Source organism: Camelina sativa, chromosome 14, assembly GCF_000633955.1.
Source record: "Camelina sativa cultivar DH55 chromosome 14, Cs, whole genome shotgun sequence".
Lineage (NCBI taxonomy): Eukaryota > Viridiplantae > Streptophyta > Magnoliopsida > Brassicales > Brassicaceae > Camelina > Camelina sativa.
Genome location: NC_025698.1, coordinates 4582311 through 4606108, shown reverse-complemented (window position 1 = coordinate 4606108; position 23798 = coordinate 4582311). Strand labels below are relative to the sequence as shown.

The following is a 23798-nucleotide window of genomic DNA, read 5'->3' as shown; positions in this document are numbered from 1 at the left end:
AAGACACATGCTTGGCAACAGGTTTTACAGTTTGCAGAAACCGCTCTGTAAATGCAAAGGATCCATCTTCACCTTCTTTTCCATTAGCCACCTCTCCAGCCACACTAATAGGCTCCTTATGCTTTTCATGACAACCAGACTTGGTTCCTGAAGCAACCTTTTCAGAGGCGGTCTCATTATCCTCTGATAACTTGTGACAATTTTCGTCATCTTCAGGGTGAGTATTTCCCTTTGTTCCCGTTTCAGTGCAATATGCTCCCTTTTTATCACAACTTTGCTGGTATGTATTGCTTGTTACATTGTCCATCACCCTTTGTAAAGGCTTGAGGCCATTTTGTCCGCTAACATCAAAGTTACCTTGCTCACAACTGTTAGTGGGAGATAATTCACCCTCTTCTCGCTCAGCCTCATGATTTACCACTGATACATCCTCCATTATCTGATCGTTTCTGGCTGACACAAGTTTGGTAGACTGAATAACCTGCGGACAATGAACCAAATTAGGTAAACATCAATAAAGTTTCGTAAATAGATATACTGATGACTGGTCTCTACTGATTGCTCATCAAGGTGTCAATTTGATAACTAAGAAAGGAAACCTCTTATTTAATTTCATCACAACTGAAGTGCATACAACCTGAGTTTAAAAACAATTCCACACACACAAGGGGTTACCTCATAAGACATATCTGTATCATCTTGCAGTTTATCATGCTGAGCAGCTTTCATTATATTGGCTGAGACATCTTTCCCAGGCGAGCTTCCTTGCATTGTTGGATTATCTTTCAGCAGTTTTGGGGATATTGGATGTTTACCCTTTGACCCAGAAGAGCTGTCCTTCACTGCCACGCATGCATCATGCAATTCTTGGTTGTTTTTCAACTTTGATACATCTTCCGTAGCAAGGTCACCTTGAGACCTCGAAAGAGTGCCAAACATGGGCTCCAAAAAGGTTATCCACAGCTTCATTACCTTATCTGATTGTTCAGTGGCACATATTTCTTCACAGTAATACTTGATTAGCAGATATAAATCCTCGTGAATTTGTGTATCACAATAATCAAACTCCAAATCCGGAGTAAAAGAGGGCATAGTTCTAACAGCAATAGCTTGAAGCAGATCTTCTTGATGCCTTTTCTCACTGATATCTTTTATCTCTGCCACTAAACCTGTATTCCACAACGAAACAATGGCATTGATGCAAAACTGTGACTCCGAAATAAATACAAAATATGGTTTCACTCTCCTCTCATAATCAGCAATCTATTATTGAAAAATAAAACAGCACTTTCTCTCGCTTCACCATCCTCTCTTCAAAATGACGAGATTGAGAAAGAAGTTGCTAATGGATGTGGTTTTATCAATCCTAAAGTAGGTTGAGATTTTCACATAATGAACTTAATAAGTACAATTTTGATAAAGAAGCTTACATTTTGTGCTCAAGTTCTTAGAGTCCTGCTGCTTGAAATAGAAACTACGATGATCTAGTGACTTGTGGTGATTCTTAGCATATACTTCAGCCCAAACTTTCTGGAAATCAGAGTGGCACCTTGCCCATTCTTCTTGCTTCTGCTTCAAGCGCGTCAGTATCACCGGTAAAGCACTATGCATGTTCTTCTTCAAAAGATCCATGACATCAAGCCCATTATCACCGTATAACCGCTCAATGCATCTTAAGTTCATAGCTATTAGATACAATCACATAGAGTGTTATAGCACAAATGAATGAAGAACAGACAATCTATAGCCAAACTAGATTTGTTCCAAACTAACAACTTACCTGATAAGTGTTTCTCGATACATATATTAGTGTCTACTGAGATAGTGTTGTTGTTCATCTTTTCCAGAAGGCTTTCCACGTGTGTGATTGCTGAACTTACAGATCCTAGTAACATGTCCATTTCATACCTGAACACGCATTAGGAATGTTAAACTGAGGGATTCTATCAACAACAAAGAATCACCATTTCTACATGATAGGTTCCAGACAAACTATATGAAAGGAGAGAAGTCCCTACCACATAAAAGATAAACTTAAGCATGCCAGAGTAATAGGAGAAAATCTATATGGTCATAGAACGAGGATATATGAGCCTACTATACTGTATATACAAGGTGGATAACGAGATTTTTCATCAAACTACCAGATCATACCTATCATCCTCACACCGAAATAAGCTTTCTTCATACTGGTTTTTGCGCATATGACTGAATGAGTAATCTTCACTCCCGGAGGTGACAGATACCAGGTGGTCATTGAGTGTCTTTTTACCAAGTGTATTTCTGTAGCTTGGAATCTCAACTGCATACTGCATGGGAAAAGACCAACCATATGATTATAAGAGAACAAAATGATACAGTAAATTAAAGTGTAATAGAACAATATTATTTAAGGAAAAACCCACATCCTTTGGCAGGAGCCGATAACTTGGCGTACACTGAGTGCATTCAGAGAGATCAAGTTCATTTATAGGTGTTCCCACATACGGGGTGGTGGGTTTGTGATTTCCGATATCTTTACTGCCAGATGCTGCACTTTTTTCAGTTCTATCTGCTGTATCTGTTTCAGTATCTTCTCTATTTTCATCATCTTGAAAATCTCCTGGATGACCTTCTTTGACAAGGGAGTCTGCAAAAATTAACTACCTCATTACCAGATATAAATTACTGACCACTTCAACCATAAACAAAAACAAGATTGGGAATGATCACAGTATAACAAAAATGAAGAGAAGGATTCTGCAAAAGGTTAAGATTGGGTATGATCAGTAAAGAAAAATGAAGAGAAAAATTATGCAAAAAGTTAAAACATAATTGAACACCAAGACCAAGATACATACCACTGATTACTTAAGTCATAAACAAACAAAAAATTGACCATGGTCACAGTATTCAAAATGATGGCACATTTGTGACAGAGAAGACTTGCTTGCTTATATTGAATTCACTAGATAATGGAAGACATTTTCACAATCATAAAGCTGAACTATAGGAAAAATGTAACAGACTCAGAGAATTACCAGGGGAACAAGCGACAAGGTTCTCATCACCATCTTCTCGTTGGTCAGAGTGTTCAGAATTATCCTCAAGCTTACATCGCAGTTTTAGTTTCTGCGTAAATAAGAGTGTATCAACTTCTCACTCAAAAAAATCCCTATGTAAAATGCATATTTTATCTTGATCTTAAATTATGAGACTCTTAAAAGAGTGAAGGAAGGATGTATGGCCATAACGGATTTCTGCCACCATTAAAACCTTACTAACTGCAATATTGCTATCCTTACAAAGATGAATAAGAGTAACCTTATCAGAAGTTTCAGTGCCCTTGTGACGCTGTACTGCCTTCTTAGCTGAAGGAGCTGATTCTGGACAATTAGGTAAGAAATTAACGAACTCCATGAGTAGATCTTCATGACCCTTGAATAGCATAGTAACCTACACAACAGACAATATCAGAGAACTGTCTCTTTAACAAGTAACATGTGAAGCAGAAAGTTTGAAGAGTTAACAGTCTGTGCATTAACAATAAACATACCTCTTTGTAGACCTCAGAGATGGACTTTCTTTCCTTTCTATACATATTCAGGATGTCTAAAAAACTTTTGTACGCACGTTCATCATCTCCGAACCTCGTCTGCAAAATAAGAAACACCAGTAAACCTTAACTGATAAAAAAAATCAACATTACCGTAGAATTACCACATCACATACAAACATTAATCTTGGTGACAAAACCGATAGCGTCTTTGAAATCCACCCGGACCTTAGGTTTCTCTTCCTCCGGCTGAAGGGTTATTTTATATCCTTTGGGCAAGAAAGTATTAAAACCTAAAAGTAGGTCCTTGTAACCCTTGAACAATTCTTTAATCCTTTCTATGACACCTTCAGTGTCGATTCTGCAAGCAACATAAGAGACCATAAACACACGCAGTTCACATTGTGACATTTCACAAATACACGCATTCCTTCTGTGACCTCTATAAACAAGACAGAATGAAACTAAAAACGAGAAGAGAAGAGCGAAGTAAAATATACCTCTGAGCTTTAAAGTCCTTCATGAGCTCAAGGAATGACTCATATTTCTCTTTATTGTCATGAAAAATTTCCTTAACAGATTTGAGATACGTCAGGGCATCAAGGGTTTTAGGTTGCTTGTTTCTGCATTGCACAAAACACATGTAACTTAAAACACTTTAAAAGCATATTCAAAACTCTAGCTAACTACATTGAAGAAGATTTTTTTCAACTTAATGACCACAGAACAAAAGCGAAATTGAAAAAGAGAGATTTACGTTTCTCCTCGAGATGAAACCTCAGTCCTTCGCTTTTGAGGTTGAGGTTCAGGTTGAACATCGTCTCTAAGTCTCTTCATCTCTTCTTCCAAGAAAAAAAAAAATCAGGTTTCTTTTTTTAGCAGCCAAACAAAACGAAGAACCCTGAAAATAAATCCAAGTCCATAGAAACAGTACGGAATCGTTAACCCTACTAATAGATCTATCATCGGAAAAATCGAACAAAAATGGAAAAAAAAAAAAAAAAAAATCAGAGATTTTGATTTTGAAACCTTTGTTAGAAACGGATCACGTTACTCAAAAGGTGAAGAGGAGCTTATTTCGTTTCCTTGGTTAGAAGACGAAACTTCGAAAGAGAAGTGAGAAGATCGGCGAAAACGTTAGCCGCCGGAGTTTTCAAGTAGAACCTTTGTGAAATGAAAAGCAAAAGAAGCTTCGTTTTTCGAGTCACCGGGAAGAAAAATATGTTATCCCAAAGGTGAGATTGCTTCTGATTAGGAGCAATCTCACTTCTCTCTCTCTCTCTCTCCCTGGGGGTTTTGGGTGCGGAGGGAGGAGGAAAAGAAGAGAGGAGGAACTTGTTATATATACACACAACAAAATCTTCATGTCTGTAACATCAGACCTTCGGAGTGCTGTGGAAGGTTACACATTTGGGTATTTTTTAATTCCAAATCAAAATTTTGGCTTTCAATTATGTTATTTGACCCCAAAAATATACAAGTCAAAGCACAATATAAGGTTTTTCATTTTTATTCAGTAAAAACATGGTACATATGTCATATGGTTCCCGTTGGTAACATGTATGTGTTTATAGTTACATTGATAAGAAAATTTACATAATGTAATGTGTAAGATAAAATGTAACTTATGCCATAAAATTATCATATGTTATCAACCGAAGTCTAAAAAATCTAAAAACGGTAATAATCTAAAAATAATTATTATTTATAATCCAAAATTATATACTACATTTTTTAAATAATATTAACAAACTTTAATAATTTTATTTGCGATTTTTTATTCCATAATAGTTATAAACTTATAATTAATTTAGTAAAAGTAAAAGATAAATATCCTCATTTTTATCTAAAAAAAATCTTGGTCACATTTTCTAACAACTGATATGATATGATATGTAAGAAAATGAAGAATGTTCGGTCGACTACGAAAATTAATGGTTCAGTAAATTATAGTTGATTTTAAAGACTTACCGTATGGGTTAGCATCAATGGGCGTTTGGTCTAGTGGTATGATTCTCGCTTAGGGTGCGAGAGGTCCCGAGTTCAATTCTCGGAACGCCCCCTTTCATTTTTTTTTCCCTTTTTCTTGCAATTTTACTCACCCCATTCCCCTTGTCCATAGTCCAGGCCCATTGATCGAGGAAGTGATTTGTCGATTACTAGTCGTTTACACAAATTAAAACTATAAACACACAGCTCGACTCCAAACGTGTCACTGATTACAATCCAAATCCTATCCGGTTTGGCCTCAATCCTAATGTAACTAACTTTAAAACCAACGGAATCATACAGGAAAAATATAAATTATCAAAAAATTAACAAGAAAACCGAACTTAAATGATTTGTGAAGAGAGGTCAACATTCGTCATCTCAAATGATTTTATATGAAATATGTATAATTTTTTACTTTCAAAACCATTTAGTTTTTAATTATTAAATACTAGGTTATGTGTTAGTTTATACAAAACACTTAAATAGATATTTAAACTTCATAGTAAAATTTTTTTGATCATTAATAAGATTTGTACCACAAATGTTCAAAAATACTAATAAAATTTATTATCAAATTTGAACAATTAAAAAACAAATATATTCAAGAGATATCTATATACGATATATTTAAATAAGTTATACCTTTTAATATGGTATGACTAGAATATATAAAAATGTTAATAACATTTAAATTAATTTGTTATGTTTTTTCCTAATAATTATCAAATAAATTTAAATTAATTAACATATTCTATTATACAACAATATGCAAGATATTATCTAGGATATATATATATAAAGCTCGTGAGTCGTGATGTCTTATCGACGCAAATAATTTCTCCATTTCCAATTCTTTTGATCTTAACCAATCACAAAAAAGCTCGTTATGATTCTTTTTCATCGATATTTCAAGAAACAGCTAGACTGAGTTCAATTGTTTTGAACCTAGAGGTACATGTTCCTCACACTCCAAGGTCATCGACTTGCCACATTGACATAAACAATTTTTGAAACTGCTAAGATACTTTTTGCATCTATCAGTCTCTTTAGCACCCAAACATTTATAGCACATGAACGCCTGAGTATCATCATCAAGATGTAGAAGTCTGCATTGATTTTCTCTCAATTATATTGGAACAGTAGCAACCGCTGGCACTCCTCATACCAGAAATCATTAATGCCCATATCATCCACACTCTTGTACAAGTTGCTCAAACATCTAATTGGAGTATGATTCTCCTTATCCAGCAAGCGCATCACAATGCCCAATGGCAGGGACAAGAACCCGTAGAGTAGGTCAACAAAGTCTTTACCAACTTCAGCGTATACCACCGTGTTCTTCACTTTGTCCACATCAAGATTCGGTTTAAAAACCAGTGGCATGCCATTGGAAACCACAAATTCTCGGTGCTTGTTTATGTGCCAGTGAGAATTTATCATAAGAAAAAAAAATATAGGGGGTTATTGGTTCTATGATTTTAATAGATTTGGAAATCCAGACAAAAATTATGTGTTATTCAATCATTGATTTTAAAATAATTATCAAAATTATATGTTATTGGTTATATGATTTACAAATACTTGTTAAAATCTCATGTTATTTATTAATGATTTGTTTTTGGATTTCAAAATCTACGTTATGTTTTAAATGAATTTGAATGGATTTGAAAGTGTAAAATAGAAAAATTCAAATCCAAGGATAAAACATGTTATTTCAAAATCCATATCTTTTGATTTTTAGAATTTACAATTGCATATGGATTTAGAAATCAACTCTTTGAAAATTTGTTCAAAAAAAAATTATCAAAAAATTAACAAGAAAACCGAACTTAAACCGGGTCACAAAACATTTGTACTTGTGTCTCTTTTAGACTGCCCACTTTTTATTGCAAAAAAAAAAAGACTGCCCACTTTTTTTTTTTTTTTTTTTTTTTGGTTGGTGTAAGTCTAACAAACAAAACACAAATATCCATTTTTTTGTTCCGACCAAAAAAAAATCCATTTTCTGTTTCTCAGCTACGAGAGAGAGAGAGAAGAGAAGCTGAACAGGGAAGACCAAAGAGACAGGCTTTGATCTCCGGTTCGAACATATTTAGCCTGGCGGATACAATCTCCGGCGGCGATTTCATCTTCTTCATCCATCTGTGAGTATATTAGGATCGGATCGGTGGGGGTGGCTTATATCGAGATGCCGTCGAACGGAGATCTGGACCGTCAGATCGAGCAGCTGATGGAGTGTAAACCGTTATCGGAGGCGGATGTGAGGACGCTGTGCGATCAAGCGAGAGCGATCCTTGTTGAGGAATACAATGTTCAGCCTGTCAAGTGTCCTGTTACCGTTTGCGGCGATATTCACGGCCAGTTTTATGACCTTATTGAGCTCTTTCGTATCGGTGGTAACGCTCCTGATACTAACTACCTCTTCATGGGTGACTATGTAGGTCTGTCCTTCTTCTTCTTCTTCTTCCCTCCCTTTCTTTTTTTTAGATCTGCGTTTTTTTTTTATTGGAAATTGGTGAATCTTTGAAAAGTATCACCTTTTTTGTTTAAATATCTGAAGTGAGTTACTTGTTGTGTGTTCTGCTTTTCGAGTGTTTAGGTACTGAAATTTCCCGATTTTAGAGAGCCTTTGTGATGCTCACTTTAATAATTACACTTCTAATGAATTATAGCCTTTTTGAATCTTGAATTTTTAACCATTCAATGGTGTGTTAATATACTATGGTGACAGCTTTTTGTAGTTATTAAATCAAGTGTGAGTATGATCCAAGTTTGCTGGTTTAGCTACTAGCTAATTGTTGGTTTCTTATTGTCTTACTTTTGTTCTTTGCAGACCGTGGTTACTATTCAGTAGAGACAGTTTCTTTATTGGTGGCGCTGAAAGTTCGATACAGGGATAGACTCACAATCTTGCGAGGGAATCACGAGAGTCGGCAGATTACCCAAGTGTAAGCTCTTGTTTTTTTTAGTAAGCATAATGTTTTGTTACGAATGATGTGTGTTTTATGTCTGATGTCTGAGTCTAATGCGCGTTTTTGCGTCTCTGTTTCAGCTATGGTTTTTATGATGAATGCTTGAGGAAGTACGGGAATGCTAATGTCTGGAAATATTTTACAGACCTTTTTGATTATCTTCCTCTTACAGCCCTCATAGAGTCTCAGGTTTGAGCTGTTCTTTTCACAGTTGGGTGTTTGAGACATCTTTCTCCTTAGTTACAGATTTTGACTCATCAGATTTTTTATCCATTACAGGTTTTCTGTTTGCATGGAGGGCTTTCACCGTCTCTAGATACCCTTGATAATATCCGAAGCTTGGATCGGATACAAGAGGTATACCTTTCTTTTTCTCTGCTTAAGGCCTTACTTAGGTTGGACTTAGTTGGAAGAGTTATACTCTCTTCCTGTGTCTCTGCATATTCTCTTTACTTGAGATATTAGGGGTCGTCTTTTTGAACTATGTAAGGTGTGATCTGTAGGTTCCACATGAAGGACCAATGTGTGATTTACTATGGTCTGATCCCGATGATCGCTGTGGATGGGGAATATCTCCACGAGGTGCTGGTTATACCTTCGGACAGGATATCGCAGCTCAGTTTAATCACAACAATGGACTCAGTCTCATATCAAGAGCGCATCAACTTGTCATGGAAGGTTTTAACTGGTGTCAGGTATGTACATTCATCTCTCTGCTCAAGGTTCTACTGCATGATTGGTCTGTCTTGTAGGTTGATTTGTTGATATCTCCCCTTTTTTATGGTAATAGGATAAGAATGTGGTGACTGTGTTTAGTGCACCAAACTATTGCTATCGGTGTGGAAACATGGCAGCGATCTTAGAGATAGGAGAGAACATGGAGCAGAACTTCCTCCAGTTCGATCCAGCTCCCCGACAAGTTGAACCCGATACTACCCGTAAGACCCCTGATTATTTTTTGTGATTTCTCTAGTTTTCTTTTTGGTGTCGACCATATATAATTTTTGGAGTTCTCGTTTTCTTTGCTTATGTATCATTGTAGATGTGCCCTTTTCTTTTTTTGTAAGTGGAGTTCGAATTTCCCCTAAAAAGAAAGAAAACATCATTTTTTTTTTTTGTTGTTGAGGTGATTTGCTATCATGAAGAGTTTGTAGGAGAGGCTTATATATAAAATAGAGATGTCTTTTTCATTCATGCCTACATACGCAGAATACAGGCTTTGATATTCGAATTATGCCACTTTCATTTCAGTTTCGTTTTTATATATACGGATGTTATCTTTCCAAGCATATGGTATATGTGACATGTCAAACAAGAGAGAAGCGAGAGCTCTGCAAATTAGTAATTAGTGAGTGTAATCGAGTACAACTTTTGTGTCATAAACAGAAAAGTCTCATGGCCCTATACTAATGGCAAGAATACCAACAATGGAAACTAAAAGCAATAAAAACAGACTTGCCTAAGCGAAGATTTCTATATATCGATACAAAACTAAAGGCCTAACAAAACTTCCAGTATTGAACAGAGCCTGGAAAAGTGGCAGCCTAAATATACAACACAACTCATGTATCCATTTCCTTTTTCTCCTTTCAATTCTTCTTTGGTGCTTTGGGTCTTGACCTCATGCTGGCTCTCCTAGCCACGTCCCACGCTTTCTGTGGTGCGTATATACCCAGTTGAGATGCAAAGAATGACTCATAACCAGGTGAATCAAAGGCAAAACCAGTGTGCTTTGAGATTTCGCGAGGCAATTGCGATATCGCATAGCTTCTTGCTTCTTCTGGTGTGAGCTCGTTTGCTATCTCCAGTTGATCTGCATTGCTACTATCGGGCTCATGCCTGTGAATCTCTTGAACTATTTGATAATCATATGGGAGGAACCATCTCTCCACTCTGCATTAATTCACAAAAAAATTCCAATTTTTTCAAGGTTAACAACAATTCAGCAATTTCCCGCTATAAGCATATCGATTGTGATTGGAGTATAGAGATACAAGTTATAATTACCCTTGGTAGATGAAATCGGCCAGAAGAGCAACAACCGGAACAAGCAGCAATGTGAAGTAGAAATAAAATGTACTCATTAGGACATATATGACAAAGTAGACATTCTCCTGCATACACAAAGCAAAAACAGTTAGAATCAGAAACCAAATCATATATAATACTAGGGAACCTTTTGACCCAATGGAGGAAACATAGCTTACATTTCTATCACGTGGCGTCATAATCCCACAGTATACAAAAGCAAAAACGAGCCATGCTAAAATGCTTCCTCCAACTGTGATATGATGCCATCTGGTAATCGAGTTGCTCATCAAAAGAATCCGTAGGTTTACGGCTATGACCAGACAGGTAAAGACCATTGTGCTCACGTCCCAAAGACCAAACGTCTTTCCTGATGAATTTTTGCCATCAAAAGCTGAGGCGGTTACGAAGAGATAGCATACCAAAGATTGATATACAGCAGAAGATGCCCACACCGCCACGACCCTCCATTTGAAAAAGGAATTACGAATTCCTTCTCTATAGAGTTCAGGATATCTCTTTGAGAGGGATGCACTCACATCCTAGCAAATGCACATGTCAGAATCAAATTATAGATCCAAAAAAAAAAAAACTAACTCACACATGATGGTATTTAAGAGTACTCTTTAATAGAACGAATGGGGAAATAATTACCTTCTCAAACAGCCCAAGGACAATCACAGGAAGGGCTGTAAAGAAAACGTTGTATAATGACTGGAACCAATCATCATAGAACCTTTGACCCGAAAATCCAGTTCGAAATGTGAACCAAAACTGAGTCAAAGTGAAGGTAAGATTCTTGTAGAAGAAATACATGACCACCTGCAAAAACAAAAGACTGTCAGTACAACAGCAACATTAGAAGAAATTTTTTGAGGTGAGAGACCAACCTTGCAGATTCTTAGATATGACCACCTTCCATGGACAAGAAGCAAATCCGTGAGAAATCTAAACTGAGCAATCGCAAAATCACTAGCCATCACAGCTTGCATTCCCTCCATCCCACTAATTCCTACACCAACATGAGCGGCTTGAATCATGCTAACATCATTGGCACCATCACCAATGCTAAGTGTTATCTTTTTTGCTCCTTTTCTCACCAAGCTTGTAACCTGAAATTTACATCAGTGTCTCACTTATTAAAAATCAAAAATCAGTCACAAGAGTAAATTAAAAGGTAAGAACATATGTTCCCACCAAGGCACCAAGTATGTCTATTGTTGCAAAAAATCCAGACCAGCAATTATATAACCATTATTGCAGAGACAAATACATTTGAAGGCCCTTTGCTTGTCATGCCAGACCACCATGTAAGTATTATTCAATAAACAAGTCATGAAAATTACCTGCGCTTTCTGTAAAGGAGAAACGCGACAGCACACAACCGAAGTACAGTTCAAGCTCAAGCTGAGCAAAGTTATACGTAAAGCCGGGTCTAATGCATACATCAAACACTTCCCATCGATAACAAGAGCCAATTTTGGTCCACCTACAGTACGCAGATACTGTTGAGCTTCTTCAAGGCTCTTCTTCAGTTCCTTCTTTACTTCTTCTTTAATGACACGCTCAATTTCAACTTGGTTGCCCTGCTTTTAGATAATTTTTTCAACTATTAGGACTGTAATCAATGATAATCATACACCATAAGAGGCATCTGTATGACTTACCCTTTCTTCAGCTTCCTTGATTGCGTTAGTTTCAGAACTGATAATAAACTGTTTCATCTCATTGTTGATTAAGTTACAAGCTGAAACATTAAACGAATCAAGGAGCACAAAGTTAAAATGGAAGAAGAGCAAAGAAGAAGTATGAGAAAAAGTTTGTGGCACTTACCATATGCGATATTGATTGCAGTTTCCATCTTGTCCCCTGTTAGCACCCAGATCTTAACCCCAGCTCTTGATAAGGTCTCTATGCAGGTAGGTACCCCTTCCTGAAGCTTGTCTTCTATTGCAGTTGATCCAATCAGGATAAGGTCCTTCTCAATAAGTTCTGCAACCTGCATGGACCAGGATTACAATTTTTTCATGCTATATATTAAACAAAGATATTTCAAGGCAACTCAAAAGTACACTGCTCTCACTGCTATATGATGAATATCAGTTCAACAAGTTCTTATCGCTACTGCTAGCCAAGTTCTATCTTCGCATTGCCATAATATTACGAAAGAGCATTATACCTCATCTAATTTCTTCTCACGATCTCGTAAAGCAGACTTGGCCTCGATGAATCTTTCATTCCAACTATCATAGGCTTCAGGATTTAAATCTTTATAGGCCAGGCAAAGGGTACGCAACCCAGACGATCCAAAGTGTTCTAAGTGCTCTCCTGTTACTTTTCTAACATCATCCATACCGGATGCCAATCTTTCAAAAATTACAGTATCTGCACCCTGTAGAAATTATTCAAAACAATTATCATATTGATATGCAACAACACAGGCTCATCCAATTACCTAAAAAACTGTTTACCTTACAGTAGAGTACAAGTCTCCCATCTGGATAACGACACACAACTGACTGACGCTTCCTTGTACTGTTAATGCACGGTGTGACATTTCATTAGCATGCTTAACCATGAGAAAGAGATAAAAAACTAACAGTCAGAAGCCTAATACACCTATTGAACTCGAGAACATTAAGAATCTCATAAGACACATCTTGGATCTTTCCCATCTGTTCCGTGTGAGACTCGCGAACAGACACCATAGTTGGTGTACGCCTGAAAATACATGAAAGTTGGCTCAAAGAAATTCATAGAGACTTGAAAAACGAAAGCACATTTTCTCAGCTCACTGTGGAACAAATATAAAAATATGCATTAAAACATAAGTATGGGCCTATCTTAGTAAATGAAAATATGTTCTTGTCAGATTGCTTGCACTTTCAACTTGTCTATTGAAAACTGAAGTGTAAACGAGAATAACCTGTAAAAGAAGAATCCAAAATTCTTAGCGGCGGTAACTAGAGCAGCTTCATCTGGAGATGCAGCTTGATAAACGATCTTCTCCGGGGACTCATCCCCTTCAGGAAGGACTGTGTGGCATATGGCTAGGCATCTGAAAAATTCCTACAAAATTTAACATACGATACATTATAGTCAATTGCATGCCCAGTAACAGCGAGGAGAAATATGGAAATGGAACCCCAAGGTTAACTAAATTCTCTAAAATGGAAGTTTGTTAATAAGATTCTGTTTGCTTTTTTCATCCTAAGCCCCAGAACAGAGACCAAAGTTCAGGTCCTGGTCAATGCCAGCGTACCAACTGAAAGGATCATTTAAATTTCTTCAATATATTTCAACTGTCAATCAACAAAGAAACTATCAAAAGGAATGCATCAATCGTCCTGGCCTCTGCTTTACAATAGAAGGCAACTCAGGGCTAAAAACTGTTTTCCATAGCATCAACAGAACACATACAAAGACGTTAGTGATATCATATACCACCTGGAAAGGAAATAACATCACGAGAAAGGAATATCTCATTATTTCTCCCAGAAAACATTTACTCAGGCTTCTCATATGGGAAGAGGTCTTTTAAAACTAGCCAAATCATACATCCCCTAGCTATTAGAATTCTTACACTAATTGCGAATTAAATCTACAGGATATGAAAGACACCTTGCAAAGATTGGGATTAGGTTCGTTTCTCCAACCTCCTCGCATAAGCCTTGGATCATCGAAATTAAATCCTTTTTCTCTTATAGCACCAGTCGACCTTTGTTCCTGAGGAAATTAGAGCGTACAACAAAAAACATCATTTGTTGTTCCAGAATGAGTAATGCAACTTCATCATGTGAGAAGAAATTATACCTCGTGAATTTTTAAGCCATCGCGCTGAGCAATTCCTCTTTCTATTTCAGTGATACCACATCCATAACTTATTCCTCCAATTGAACACTTAAAAAACTCCATCAAATTTCTTGTGTGAGTTCCAGTTTTATCAGAAAATATGTATTCCACCTGAAAGATACCAAGAAATAGTAATTGCATCTCTAAATGTCAGATCACGAGAAAAGCATATCACTGGGAAAAATGATTCAGCAATAATACAGATGATTGCACCAAAACCAATTATATTAAACATGATACATGTGAAGTTTACCTGTCCAAGCTCCTCATTTAAATTTGAAGTCCTAGCGGAGGCAGGAGTGTTTGTCTCAACATGATACATGTGAAGATCTCGGTTGATAAACTGAGTTGACTGAATAAACTTGATCATCTGTGTTCCATTTAGGGAGGAAAAGAGGAACCATTCAGAAAACTTAAGTTTTGTGCTGCACGTATAAGAAATTAAAAGAAGATATTTGGGGATACACATACCTCGATAGAAACATATAAGGAGATTGGTATGATTGTAGAGAAAAGAATGACTAGAGTAAAAAATGTGAAAAACGCTATCTGTGGCACCAAAAGGTACTATAAGAACCAGCAATCCATAGATGCAAGAAATCAATTCACTATGCAAGGTTAATACGTCAAGCCATTACGATATTCACAATCTTTCTTATGAAGACCCAAATAAAAGTGGTCACGATCTGTCACAATTGCACTGCAGCATTTAACAGATTTTAAAATCCATGCGGGATCTATGAACTAAAAATATGATCAAATATCATTAACAGAATCCATACCACCCTATAGCTCCAATCAGGCACATTATGACAAGAGCACAAAAGATTGTAATAATGAGTTTGTCGAGTTTCTTTTCCAGTGTACTTCTTTTGGAAGGAGCATTCATGGCATTCATCATCACCTACATACATTCCATTCACCATAAGTAGATCAGATTGTATACAGAGCAACTATTAAAAGACAAAATCCTGAATGCTAGCAAGTAGTTTCTCATCAAACAAGCTTCATGGCAGCTTACCTTTGTCTCATGACCCGTAAAAATCACAGCCCCAACAATGTATTCCGTGTTCCTAAGACTGCAACCCTGAGAATTCGAATGCAAAAGATTTACAAACCCCAAACATATATAAGGTCTTGAAATTATGTGGACAAAAAGCAGAAACGGAACAAAAAGCTAATAGGAAAAACAGTTGATCATACGCGCAATAAAAGCTGGTCTGGAGAGAGAGGTAAAGTCTGCTTTTCTACAATAAGATTCCCCGTGAAAGTGTACAAAGAATTATTAGGTTGCTCACACTGAATTTCGCCTGCACAGTAAAAAAGAGCAATATAGGATAAAGTTGATAAATACTGTACAACATTTAACAACGCTGGTATATTAACAAACAATGGCGATAGATCAAATGGACCAGTCAGGTAAAAGAGAATTTCCAGAAGGAAATGGATGATAGACACTAGTACCAACACATATTAAGCTATGAAAATGTTCGCAACATAATAATCGACCCCAAAGACTTACCATTAAATTCCGAAGCTTTCTCTGGTGTCAAGTAATCCCATGTCCTTTCAAGGGCCTTTCTGATTTTTAAATTTGTTTCTCCATCTAGGTTGGCAGTCTGCACTCACGAAGAGCACGCACAATAAAAGTAGAATAAAAATGTATATTCAATACTCCAAAATAGCTTTTTTTTGCTACAAAAAGAAGAAAAAAAAAATTATAGCCGAAGGAGCCAAGCACCTCCACGTAGCAGATACCATCAGGATTTATGCTGGACAGAAAAAGAAGATCAGCTGGAAAAAATCCATCTTTTTTAATCTGCAAATATCATCGAAGTATATTAACCAAGCTTGTAGAATTTGAGTTTCAAGATAATTACAAGTTCTGAATTAATCCAAAAATGCAGCAGAGGCATGAATGCCTATCAATTCAAAAGGCCAGTACGATGAAACAAGCATAATGAAACACAAATTAATTTAGGTAATTGATATCTACTGCGATGGCTCAAATTCGGGCACTAGAAACTAACATGTGTGTCAACATTCAACAGCACATCCTTGTTCGATCACATGGCAATTCATCACTTCTGTCAGAAACGTATACCTTGATAATATCTCCGACTTGTAACTTCCGCCAGGGAATAGGTACCCATAGTTGATCTTGCAAAACCTCCACTGTGCTGTTATTTATTGACATATCATTTTGAAATCGTTTCTGCAACAGAATACGGATTATTTGCAGAAGGATTTAGAAGTTAAGAAGCAGATTGGTCCTGAAACTCTTAAGCATTCACTAACTTGAACCCAATACGGATATTAGCTGAATAACTAACTCTTTCATTTCAAGAGAGATGACATATTTTTATGATGTATAAAAAAGATGAAACCAGAAGTCAGGCCTTACCCAGTCTTCAAAAGCCTCTTTAATAAGAGAGACGAGAAGCACCATTGACAACGGAGCCACATTTGTTATTGGATTAACAGGGCTGCAGGACAAACAGCTTATCTAGTTACACTTTACTGACTCAAAAACAATATACTAATAAGTGCATCCAAGGGATAGAATGGCATCAGAATCTTAAAATTTTGTTGGCCCAAAAGTCCGTTTTCATATTATGGATCAAAGTAAGCTGTGGCTAATAGATAAAAAGAATTGACATTCTCACAAAAAAAAATTCACATTCTCACATGGAGACAATGATGATTTTCACAGTATGAAAGAAAGCCATGATAGCAAAATTGATCAAGGTATGCTAAAAGATCATCTAAAATCACATACGTGGCACATTAACATAATCCTAAATAGCCAGTGAAGTAGACTATATCCACATAAACCTCCTGAGAAGTGAAAAGTCTCATGGGTAAACAAACAATTGTTTAACAAAATCCGGTATGGCCAAGTGTTACCAGTCATCAGCACAAGTGAGTAATAAAAAATGAAACAACTGCTATGGAGGTAACATACCTTATTGGTGTCATTGATAGACATGAAATTCCAAGAAAGTATATATTTGCTATGCGCCTAAACTGTCAGCAAACACATTATTTCTCAGATCAGATATAAAACTTCAAAGATCTGTGAGAAATGCAGTTTAGTGACCCAAATATATGTATTTTCAGTCCCGCCTAAAGGTACATTGCAATAACTCCAAATAAACACAAACCTAAAGGCCGTTGAAAGCCAGAGCAATAATGTAAACCTTCTTTTGTTTAAGCATCAACCGGAACTTGATATATATAGATCTAACCGACTACTAGCAGATCTTTCGACCATGACTCTCCTTCATTTAAACTACAATTTCCTCCAACTTATAGGCTTTATAGCTATTGGCTGCATTCGCTTAAACAAAAAAGTTCCTCCAACTAATTAGCTAGTAGATGTAGATGCACTAACTGATATCAAATTAACAAGAAAAACACTTACTTGTTCAAACAGACCTTTGGGCAAAAAGGTGAAAACATTGTACTTTGTTGTAGAAATTGAATTACCGTGCAAACATTTTAACCTAACCATTCTATACAAAACCATTCTACTCTAATAGAAGAAAACTCACAAATTTACCAAAAGCCAAACAATAAATTTTTAAAAATAGGATCATACATTATCAACAAAGAATGAGAAGAACCCAGAATTCAAAAAAAAAAATATATATATATATATATATAATAAAAAAAAGATTATGGTTGTGAAAATGAGCACCAAAAAGTAGTACCTTGAACCGGACGAGGTAATTAGAATCCCGGTCATTGCAGTATACGGTACGATAAGTAGGAGCCTGAGGTTGTATACGGCCCAGCGTCACCGTTCGAGACGGTGTTCGCAGGTGATTCGTTGACGAATCAACGCTTAATTCTCCCGGCCTAACCATTCGGATTTGGAAATTGAGCTTCACAATGTTACCCTCTCTGAAATATCCGATTAACCGAGCATGAGATCTGTACCGACGACGGTAGAAACACAGAGGACCATCATCTTCCTCCTTCCCCCCTCTTTTGTTTCAACCCTTTTTTCCTTTTTTTTTTTTATAGGGTGGATTGCTCTTCTTCGCGCTTGTAAATGGACTCAAAGCCCAATTTGGATTAGGCCCATGGATTATTGCAAGATTTTGTTAAAGATCCAACCATTGGATTCATAAAATTTTACAGTTTCTTAAGAATTTCTTAACTCAACTTTTCCGTATGCTTTGCTCTAGTTCCAGCGGCAATTGTTGGGTGAACTTATATATATATCTTATGCTTGTATAATCTCGCTATTTTATTGTATTTTAAGTTATGGAGATCGGACAATATAGTAATATGTTTCGGATGATCAACTAATGTGACAGCTATGTTTTTATCTACCGTCATAAGGTGGTACAGTATTTTTTTTAAGTTTAAGTGCCGGCGTATAAGCTCTTTCTAGGATAGTAAAACATGTTTTAAAATTGTTTTTGCAGGATAGTGAATTCAACATCAATATTGTTATATAACACAACAATATTGTAGTAAGATTAATCAATTGTACGGGTCAAAATTATTTATTACTTAGTCCAAGGTGTATTTTAAGAACACGATGAACGTTACTAATTTATCTCTCTATTTAACTTTGATTTATTTCTCTATTTTATAACTTATTTAATGTGTCTGATAATTTGGAAATTTCGTATCTTCGCGCTTGTAAAAATTATATTCCGAATTTATATAAATGGACTCAAAGCCCAATTTGGATTAGGCCCATAGAATAATTATATCGGTTTTGACAATTCCGACGACCTAATTCTTCCCCCTTGTTGACATTTTTCTGGCGGTCGAAATTCAAATTGCGGAGGAAGAAACCCATAAAAAATGGAGCTTCTCAAGCTGTCAAAATTCAGATTGCAGCTTCAGTCAATGATCGGAGAAGTGCGAGAACTACGTGTAAGAAGAACGAGGTTTCTATACATCTATTGGATTTGTGTTAGTTTCACAGTTTTCTCTCTCTTCTTCCACTTTACTACCGGCGATTTTTTTTTTTTTTGGCAGGAAAGGGAGAGATCAGTCACAGATCAGATTATTCTTGTGAATCAGGTTTTCCGATCAATTTAACTCTTGTTTTCTTTGTTTCGTTTCTGAGTTCGTGAATCCGTGAGACCATTTCGTGTTGGTGCGTCGATGTACAGAGACAGAAGCAAACGGAGGAGGAATACAGCAGGAAATTGCAGGAGCTTCAAGCTGAGGTAGATTCTTCTAGAGAAACACAGGAGGCACTCGAGAGGAAGGTTTGTAAGATTTTTATTTTGTTTTTGCGAATCTGTTCAGAGTAAAGATAATAGAGTTTTGTGGAAGTTTTAATTTGATTTTAACAGGTGAGTTACCTTCAGAACGACTATAGTTTGCTGGAAAACAAGCAGAACGAATTGAAGACTACTACCCAGAACCTGCTTCAATCACGTGAAAACTTCTTAAATGCTTACCAGGTACTTGTCTCATCATCTGGGTAGTAGAGGTAGATTAGAGAATCATCTGTTTGATGGGTGAACAGTTGAATTGTGTGTATATGGATACTTTTTCTCTCTGGGGATTGTGAATTGGTGGTGTGTTATGCAGGAGTCGTTTTGTGAAATGAAATGTTCAATTGAAGCCAGGGATAGGAAAATTGCTATTTTAAACGAGAAGATAACCTCTCATCTTACATTGTTTGATTCAATTGAGAAAGAGGCATCGACAATCAAAAAGGTTATACACGAAGTTCAGGGCCTTGTGGATCAAAAAGAAGATGTAGGCATGTAGATCTCTTGCTAACTCTGCTTGAATATATGCATCCAATATACTTTTAATGCTTTCACGGCTTCCCCCTAATGCAATGATTGTGTTTCTGTTGTTTCTTGTGTTTCAGTGAGTGGCTTGAAAGAGAAAATGGACCATGTCTCTACATATGAAAAAGTGTTTATAGGTGAGTTTCTTTTCATTGAATCTGCGCTGATGCTTACCTGATAGTTTTTCCTACGTTGATTTTTCATCTACTTTTGTGGTCTTTTCCTTTGGCTCTAATTCTGTATTTTCACCTTTACGAAGGCAATGATTTCTATAATCTGTACTTATGCAGATAAAATCAGAAGTTTAGAAGAGAACATTGAATACCATGAATCGGTATTACAGAGGAAGGAGACTATAATATCAGAGCTTTCGGCTCAGCTGGAAGCAGAAAAGATTAAAAATGAATATCAACATCAAATCGAAGAGATATCCATATCAGATTTTGCATGTTTTACTAATGCAAAGATCATTGCTCTTAAAGCATTTGCCACATCTATGTTTACTTGACTAGCCTTACCTTCAGAAAACTTTGCAGGTGAAAGATTTAGTTGTAGAGAACTTGATTTCTGAGAAAGAGGTAGGAAAGAAGATATTTAGCTGTTTACTGAGTTTGATCGCTTTTGCATACTCAACAGTCTCTATAAAAAGTGTTCTAAATATTTAGGCATTGTATTCTGAAGTGAAGAGTTTGGAGATGATTTTACAGCGGATTCAGGAGTCTGCATCCCTGATGACTGGAGAGGTAACAGATAATCGAAAGATTCTATTATTCTAACATTCTATCCTTGGATAATAGTCTAGTGGTGAACTTTGAATTTGAGTGATCAAATTGTTATGTAAACTCTTCTTTCATACTCTTGATATGACAGGATAGAAGGGTGTTCACATCAATACTGACATTCGAACAAGGTGCCGATGAGAGTAACAAAAGATCCAGGGCTGTAAAATCACTTAACAATCTTCTTTTTTCCGTGCTGGTCCAGGGGGAGATAGATTTCATAAGAATTCTCTTAATGGACATGATATGATACAATAATTACCTTTTTAAGGGTCTTAAGGGATGAACTCGGTGGCTTTTCTGTCTCAAAATTTTAAATAGTCCAAATCAATGCTTATCCCTCTTTGATTGGCTAACTAGGCACAATGACTCAGTTGACAAAATGGAGGATTTTCTATGTGAAGTTCCTGTTATGCATTCTCAAGAAAACTCAGGTCTGTTCTCATCTCTATTTTGTTTTTTGTTTTTCCTTCCCTTAGGATTAGATATCACCAGTGACATCATAAAACCCTAACGTTAGAGTTACAACTTCACACAAACCAGATTCTTAGTTACTTCTTATTGCAGTAAAAGTAGTTCCATCAGCATCTCCTAGTTGTCAGCACCAAAACACAGACTGCAGATCGATACAAGATGATGATCATCAACTGGATTCGGCTGAGTACCTGCAGCATAACACAGTCGGTGGCAATTGGCAGAGTAATAATAACCATAACCACTTTGAGATTGAGGCAAGTTAAATCGATTTTCTCTTTGATTACTGCTTACAATTGCTGATAGAAGTGAAGTAGTGAACAAAAAAGCATTGAAATCATTATCTACAAATTCAATGTGATTTCTTAGAATCAACATTTTCACAACACTTGTCATCAGCCACTGTATGTAGTATGCATTTTTCACAAACAATCCTAGCTTTTTGTTGCACTCAGATTCCTAGAAAACCTCTCATATCATACGAAGTAGTTCATTGGTTCAGAGACGAAGTAGTTCCAAACTGCCATAAGTGAATAAAATCGCCAGTCTTTTGCAGGAAAAGTGCAAAGAGTTGATGAACCAGCCTGATTCAGAGTGCTCAACAAATCGTGTATAAGACTTAACTCAGTTAAGCGTCTCATCACAATATGTTAGTTGTTATCACTTAAACTCTTATGTCGTTCTTTTGACCTTATAAACTACTTCAGACTTCAGTACTTGCAGGAGTTGAAGAACCGACGACATCGGTTCACTAAATATGACCAGTAATGCCTTCTAGGTTTTTATTTGTCTATGTCATAACTCATAACTGTGTGTCCAAACTCTCAAGTTATAGTCATAAAAAGAAGATTAACCCCATGATTATCTAGAGAGGCTTAACTCAAATATGACCGGATAGCTTCTACTGACCAGCTCAGGTTCCATCAAAATATATATATATATATATATATATATATATCTTTTTATATAGTTCTCGGTTTGTTACAAATCCTTAACTATAAACTATTGCGTAACATACAGTACTTTTTAAGTAGTAAATAAAAAATGATAACAATGGATACACATATTAGCAAACAAATCAAAGCAAATGCTTATAACAAATCAGAATCTTGGCCTAGATATTTTATAAGAGATTGGATAGTGGACTAGTCCTTTTTATACTAGCCGTGGAAATTATTGACCACACATATATGATATATATAAGTATAATAAATCAATCATTCAGCTTGAAGAAAGTTCGTTTGGTGGGTACTAAGGTCATATAAACGACAAGAACATGAGTTTTCTACATTCGCACGCAATGAATTAGACGTAGACAAAAGGTATTTTTCTTTACATTTTCATAGCTAGAGAGACTTGTAGGAATATTATTGTTGTGTTACAATTCAGATCTAATTTTACTAGTATTGTGTTATATGATTGAGTTGTAAACAATTAAAAGTTTAAAACATATATATATAGTTAGATATAATGGGGACAAATTATTTTCTTTTGGTGGGGAAGAAGACATTAAGACAAGTACAACAGAGGAGTAGCCAATTGAAATTTGTGAATTACTTTTCATCTTTTTGGTCCATTGATTGTGGGTTGTTTAACTTGTGATGTGAACTTTGAGGGCATTAGTAACAAAAACAATAAAGGTTATTGGGAGCATCGAAGATGGCCCACATGGTTCACCATTCGAGTTCATAGTTGGATCCAACTATCTAACATTTATCAGTTTATGTATGAGCATGTTAGGCAAATCAAATCAAATGCTGACAGGAAAAAGAAAAGAAACAAAAATAGGTAAGGACGTCTAGGGAGTTGCTTAAAAAGGCCATCGATTACATAATTAAAAAGGAAACGTGTCTTTCCATGTTTGCATTAACTTAGCACCTTTTGTGTTAATGTGCGTGTGATCTATGCCCCCATCAAATGTAATATCGAAACAGGTTTGAGAACTTAATCACTAGATTTAAAATTATCTTTGATGGAAACTTTCAGTGTTTAACCGATAAAGATGTACCAGCCGAGGGACTTTAATAATCCAGTTTAATAGTGGGTTATATATATGCTTTTATAGCTTTATGCACTTCTACGTTCATAGTACGATGGTTTATTATAGTATTTGTAAAAAGTGGCTAGTTTTTTTTATTATTATATCGTTTATTTTATTTATAACAACTTGATATGTTTTATTTTATTTGTTACCTTATTAATTCTGATGAGATATATATTAAATATTTGTATTTAGAAATTACATTCAAATTCTGAAACGATTTTCATTTAAAAAAAAAAAAAAAATCTTTAAATGACTTTGTTGTGAAATACTGTAAGATAGGCTTATTTATCAATTCTAATTATCTTTTTGAAAAATGGCATTCTTGTTTTCCCGGATTAATAAGTGATC

At 35.9% G+C, this 23798-nt stretch overlaps 4 protein-coding genes and 1 non-coding gene across 6 annotated transcripts in view; 3 read left to right on the top strand and 2 right to left on the bottom strand.

Annotated features, from left to right (window-relative positions):
* The window catches only part of LOC104743213 (paired amphipathic helix protein Sin3-like 6), an 8585-nt gene extending 3728 nt beyond the window's left edge, over positions 1-4857 (bottom strand). Inside the window, exons 1-13 of the mRNA XM_010464321.2 lie at positions 4565-4857; positions 4293-4436; positions 4036-4158; positions 3716-3896; positions 3536-3634; positions 3304-3435; positions 3021-3111; positions 2406-2629; positions 2155-2309; positions 1781-1908; positions 1431-1685; positions 676-1169; positions 8-481 (exon numbers count right to left, since the gene is read on the bottom strand). Of these exons, the coding sequence (XP_010462623.1) occupies positions 8-481; positions 676-1169; positions 1431-1685; positions 1781-1908; positions 2155-2309; positions 2406-2629; positions 3021-3111; positions 3304-3435; positions 3536-3634; positions 3716-3896; positions 4036-4158; positions 4293-4372 (2436 nt within the window). The 5' untranslated portion in view covers positions 4373-4436; positions 4565-4857. The remainder of the gene's footprint in view (positions 1-7; positions 482-675; positions 1170-1430; positions 1686-1780; positions 1909-2154; positions 2310-2405; positions 2630-3020; positions 3112-3303; positions 3436-3535; positions 3635-3715; positions 3897-4035; positions 4159-4292; positions 4437-4564) is intronic.
* Positions 5526-5597, top strand: TRNAP-AGG. The gene has a single exon. It is a non-coding gene; the product is annotated as a tRNA-Pro (tRNA).
* LOC104739657 (serine/threonine-protein phosphatase PP2A-2 catalytic subunit) lies at positions 7496-9693 on the top strand. The gene is made up of 6 exons (XM_010460089.1): positions 7496-7968; positions 8361-8475; positions 8580-8688; positions 8779-8856; positions 9003-9194; positions 9290-9693. The coding sequence occupies exons 1-6, from the start codon at positions 7716-7718 to the stop codon at positions 9461-9463; spliced, it is 921 nt and encodes a 306-aa protein (XP_010458391.1). The 5' UTR covers positions 7496-7715; the 3' UTR covers positions 9464-9693.
* LOC104743212 (phospholipid-transporting ATPase 3-like) lies at positions 9813-18392 on the bottom strand. The gene is made up of 27 exons (XM_010464320.2): positions 18100-18392; positions 17804-17885; positions 17345-17406; positions 16784-16865; positions 16484-16594; positions 16121-16198; positions 15902-15998; positions 15583-15689; positions 15401-15466; positions 15162-15283; positions 15001-15079; positions 14851-14946; positions 14633-14749; positions 14341-14490; positions 14149-14253; positions 13454-13596; positions 13147-13248; positions 12999-13062; positions 12707-12919; positions 12361-12526; positions 12195-12274; positions 11874-12113; positions 11418-11639; positions 11182-11349; positions 10707-11069; positions 10507-10613; positions 9813-10392 (listed from the first exon to the last, which is right to left on the bottom strand). Exons 1-27 carry the CDS (start codon positions 18246-18248, stop codon positions 10089-10091), a joined length of 3675 nt encoding a protein of 1224 aa, XP_010462622.1. The 5' UTR covers positions 18249-18392; the 3' UTR covers positions 9813-10088.
* Positions 19156-22270, top strand: LOC104739655 (ras and EF-hand domain-containing protein homolog). Of its 2 annotated transcripts, XM_010460087.1 has the most exons (14): positions 19156-19275; positions 19381-19425; positions 19518-19616; positions 19704-19814; positions 19945-20119; positions 20234-20290; positions 20444-20580; positions 20672-20731; positions 20819-20896; positions 21024-21091; positions 21293-21366; positions 21500-21663; positions 21963-22033; positions 22114-22270. In XM_010460087.1, exons 1-13 carry the CDS (start codon positions 19204-19206, stop codon positions 22020-22022), a joined length of 1200 nt encoding a protein of 399 aa, XP_010458389.1. In that variant the 5' UTR covers positions 19156-19203; the 3' UTR covers positions 22023-22033; positions 22114-22270. The 2 variants fall into 2 exon arrangements, with proteins under 2 accessions (XP_010458389.1, XP_010458388.1); XM_010460086.1 differs by having other exon boundaries at positions 21963-22270.

What these genes read in the sequence shown, in the direction of transcription:
- LOC104739657 (XM_010460089.1), top strand. Translation starts at nt 7,716, where the DNA reads ATGCCGTCGAACGGAGATCTGGACCGTCAGATCGAGCAGCTGATGGAG. An exon ending in AGTCGGCAGATTACCCAAGT is followed by an intron (nt 8,476 to 8,579) that starts GTAAGCTCTTGT and finishes TCTCTGTTTCAG; the next exon opens with CTATGGTTTTTATGATGAAT. An exon ending in AAGGTTTTAACTGGTGTCAG is followed by an intron (nt 9,195 to 9,289) that starts GTATGTACATTC and finishes TTATGGTAATAG; the next exon opens with GATAAGAATGTGGTGACTGT.
- LOC104743212 (XM_010464320.2), bottom strand. Translation starts at nt 18,248, where the DNA reads ATGGTTAGGCCGGGAGAATTAAGCGTTGATTCGTCAACGAATCACCTG. An exon ending in CCAAAGGTCTGTTTGAACAA is followed by an intron (nt 17,407 to 17,803) that starts GTAAGTGTTTTT and finishes GTTTGCTGACAG; the next exon opens with TTTAGGCGCATAGCAAATAT. An exon ending in AAGAGGCTTTTGAAGACTGG is followed by an intron (nt 16,595 to 16,783) that starts GTAAGGCCTGAC and finishes ATTCTGTTGCAG; the next exon opens with AAACGATTTCAAAATGATAT.
- LOC104739655 (XM_010460087.1), top strand. Translation starts at nt 19,204, where the DNA reads ATGGAGCTTCTCAAGCTGTCAAAATTCAGATTGCAGCTTCAGTCAATG. An exon ending in ATCAACATCAAATCGAAGAG is followed by an intron (nt 20,581 to 20,671) that starts ATATCCATATCA and finishes GACTAGCCTTAC; the next exon opens with CTTCAGAAAACTTTGCAGGT. An exon ending in ACTTGATTTCTGAGAAAGAG is followed by an intron (nt 20,732 to 20,818) that starts GTAGGAAAGAAG and finishes CTAAATATTTAG; the next exon opens with GCATTGTATTCTGAAGTGAA.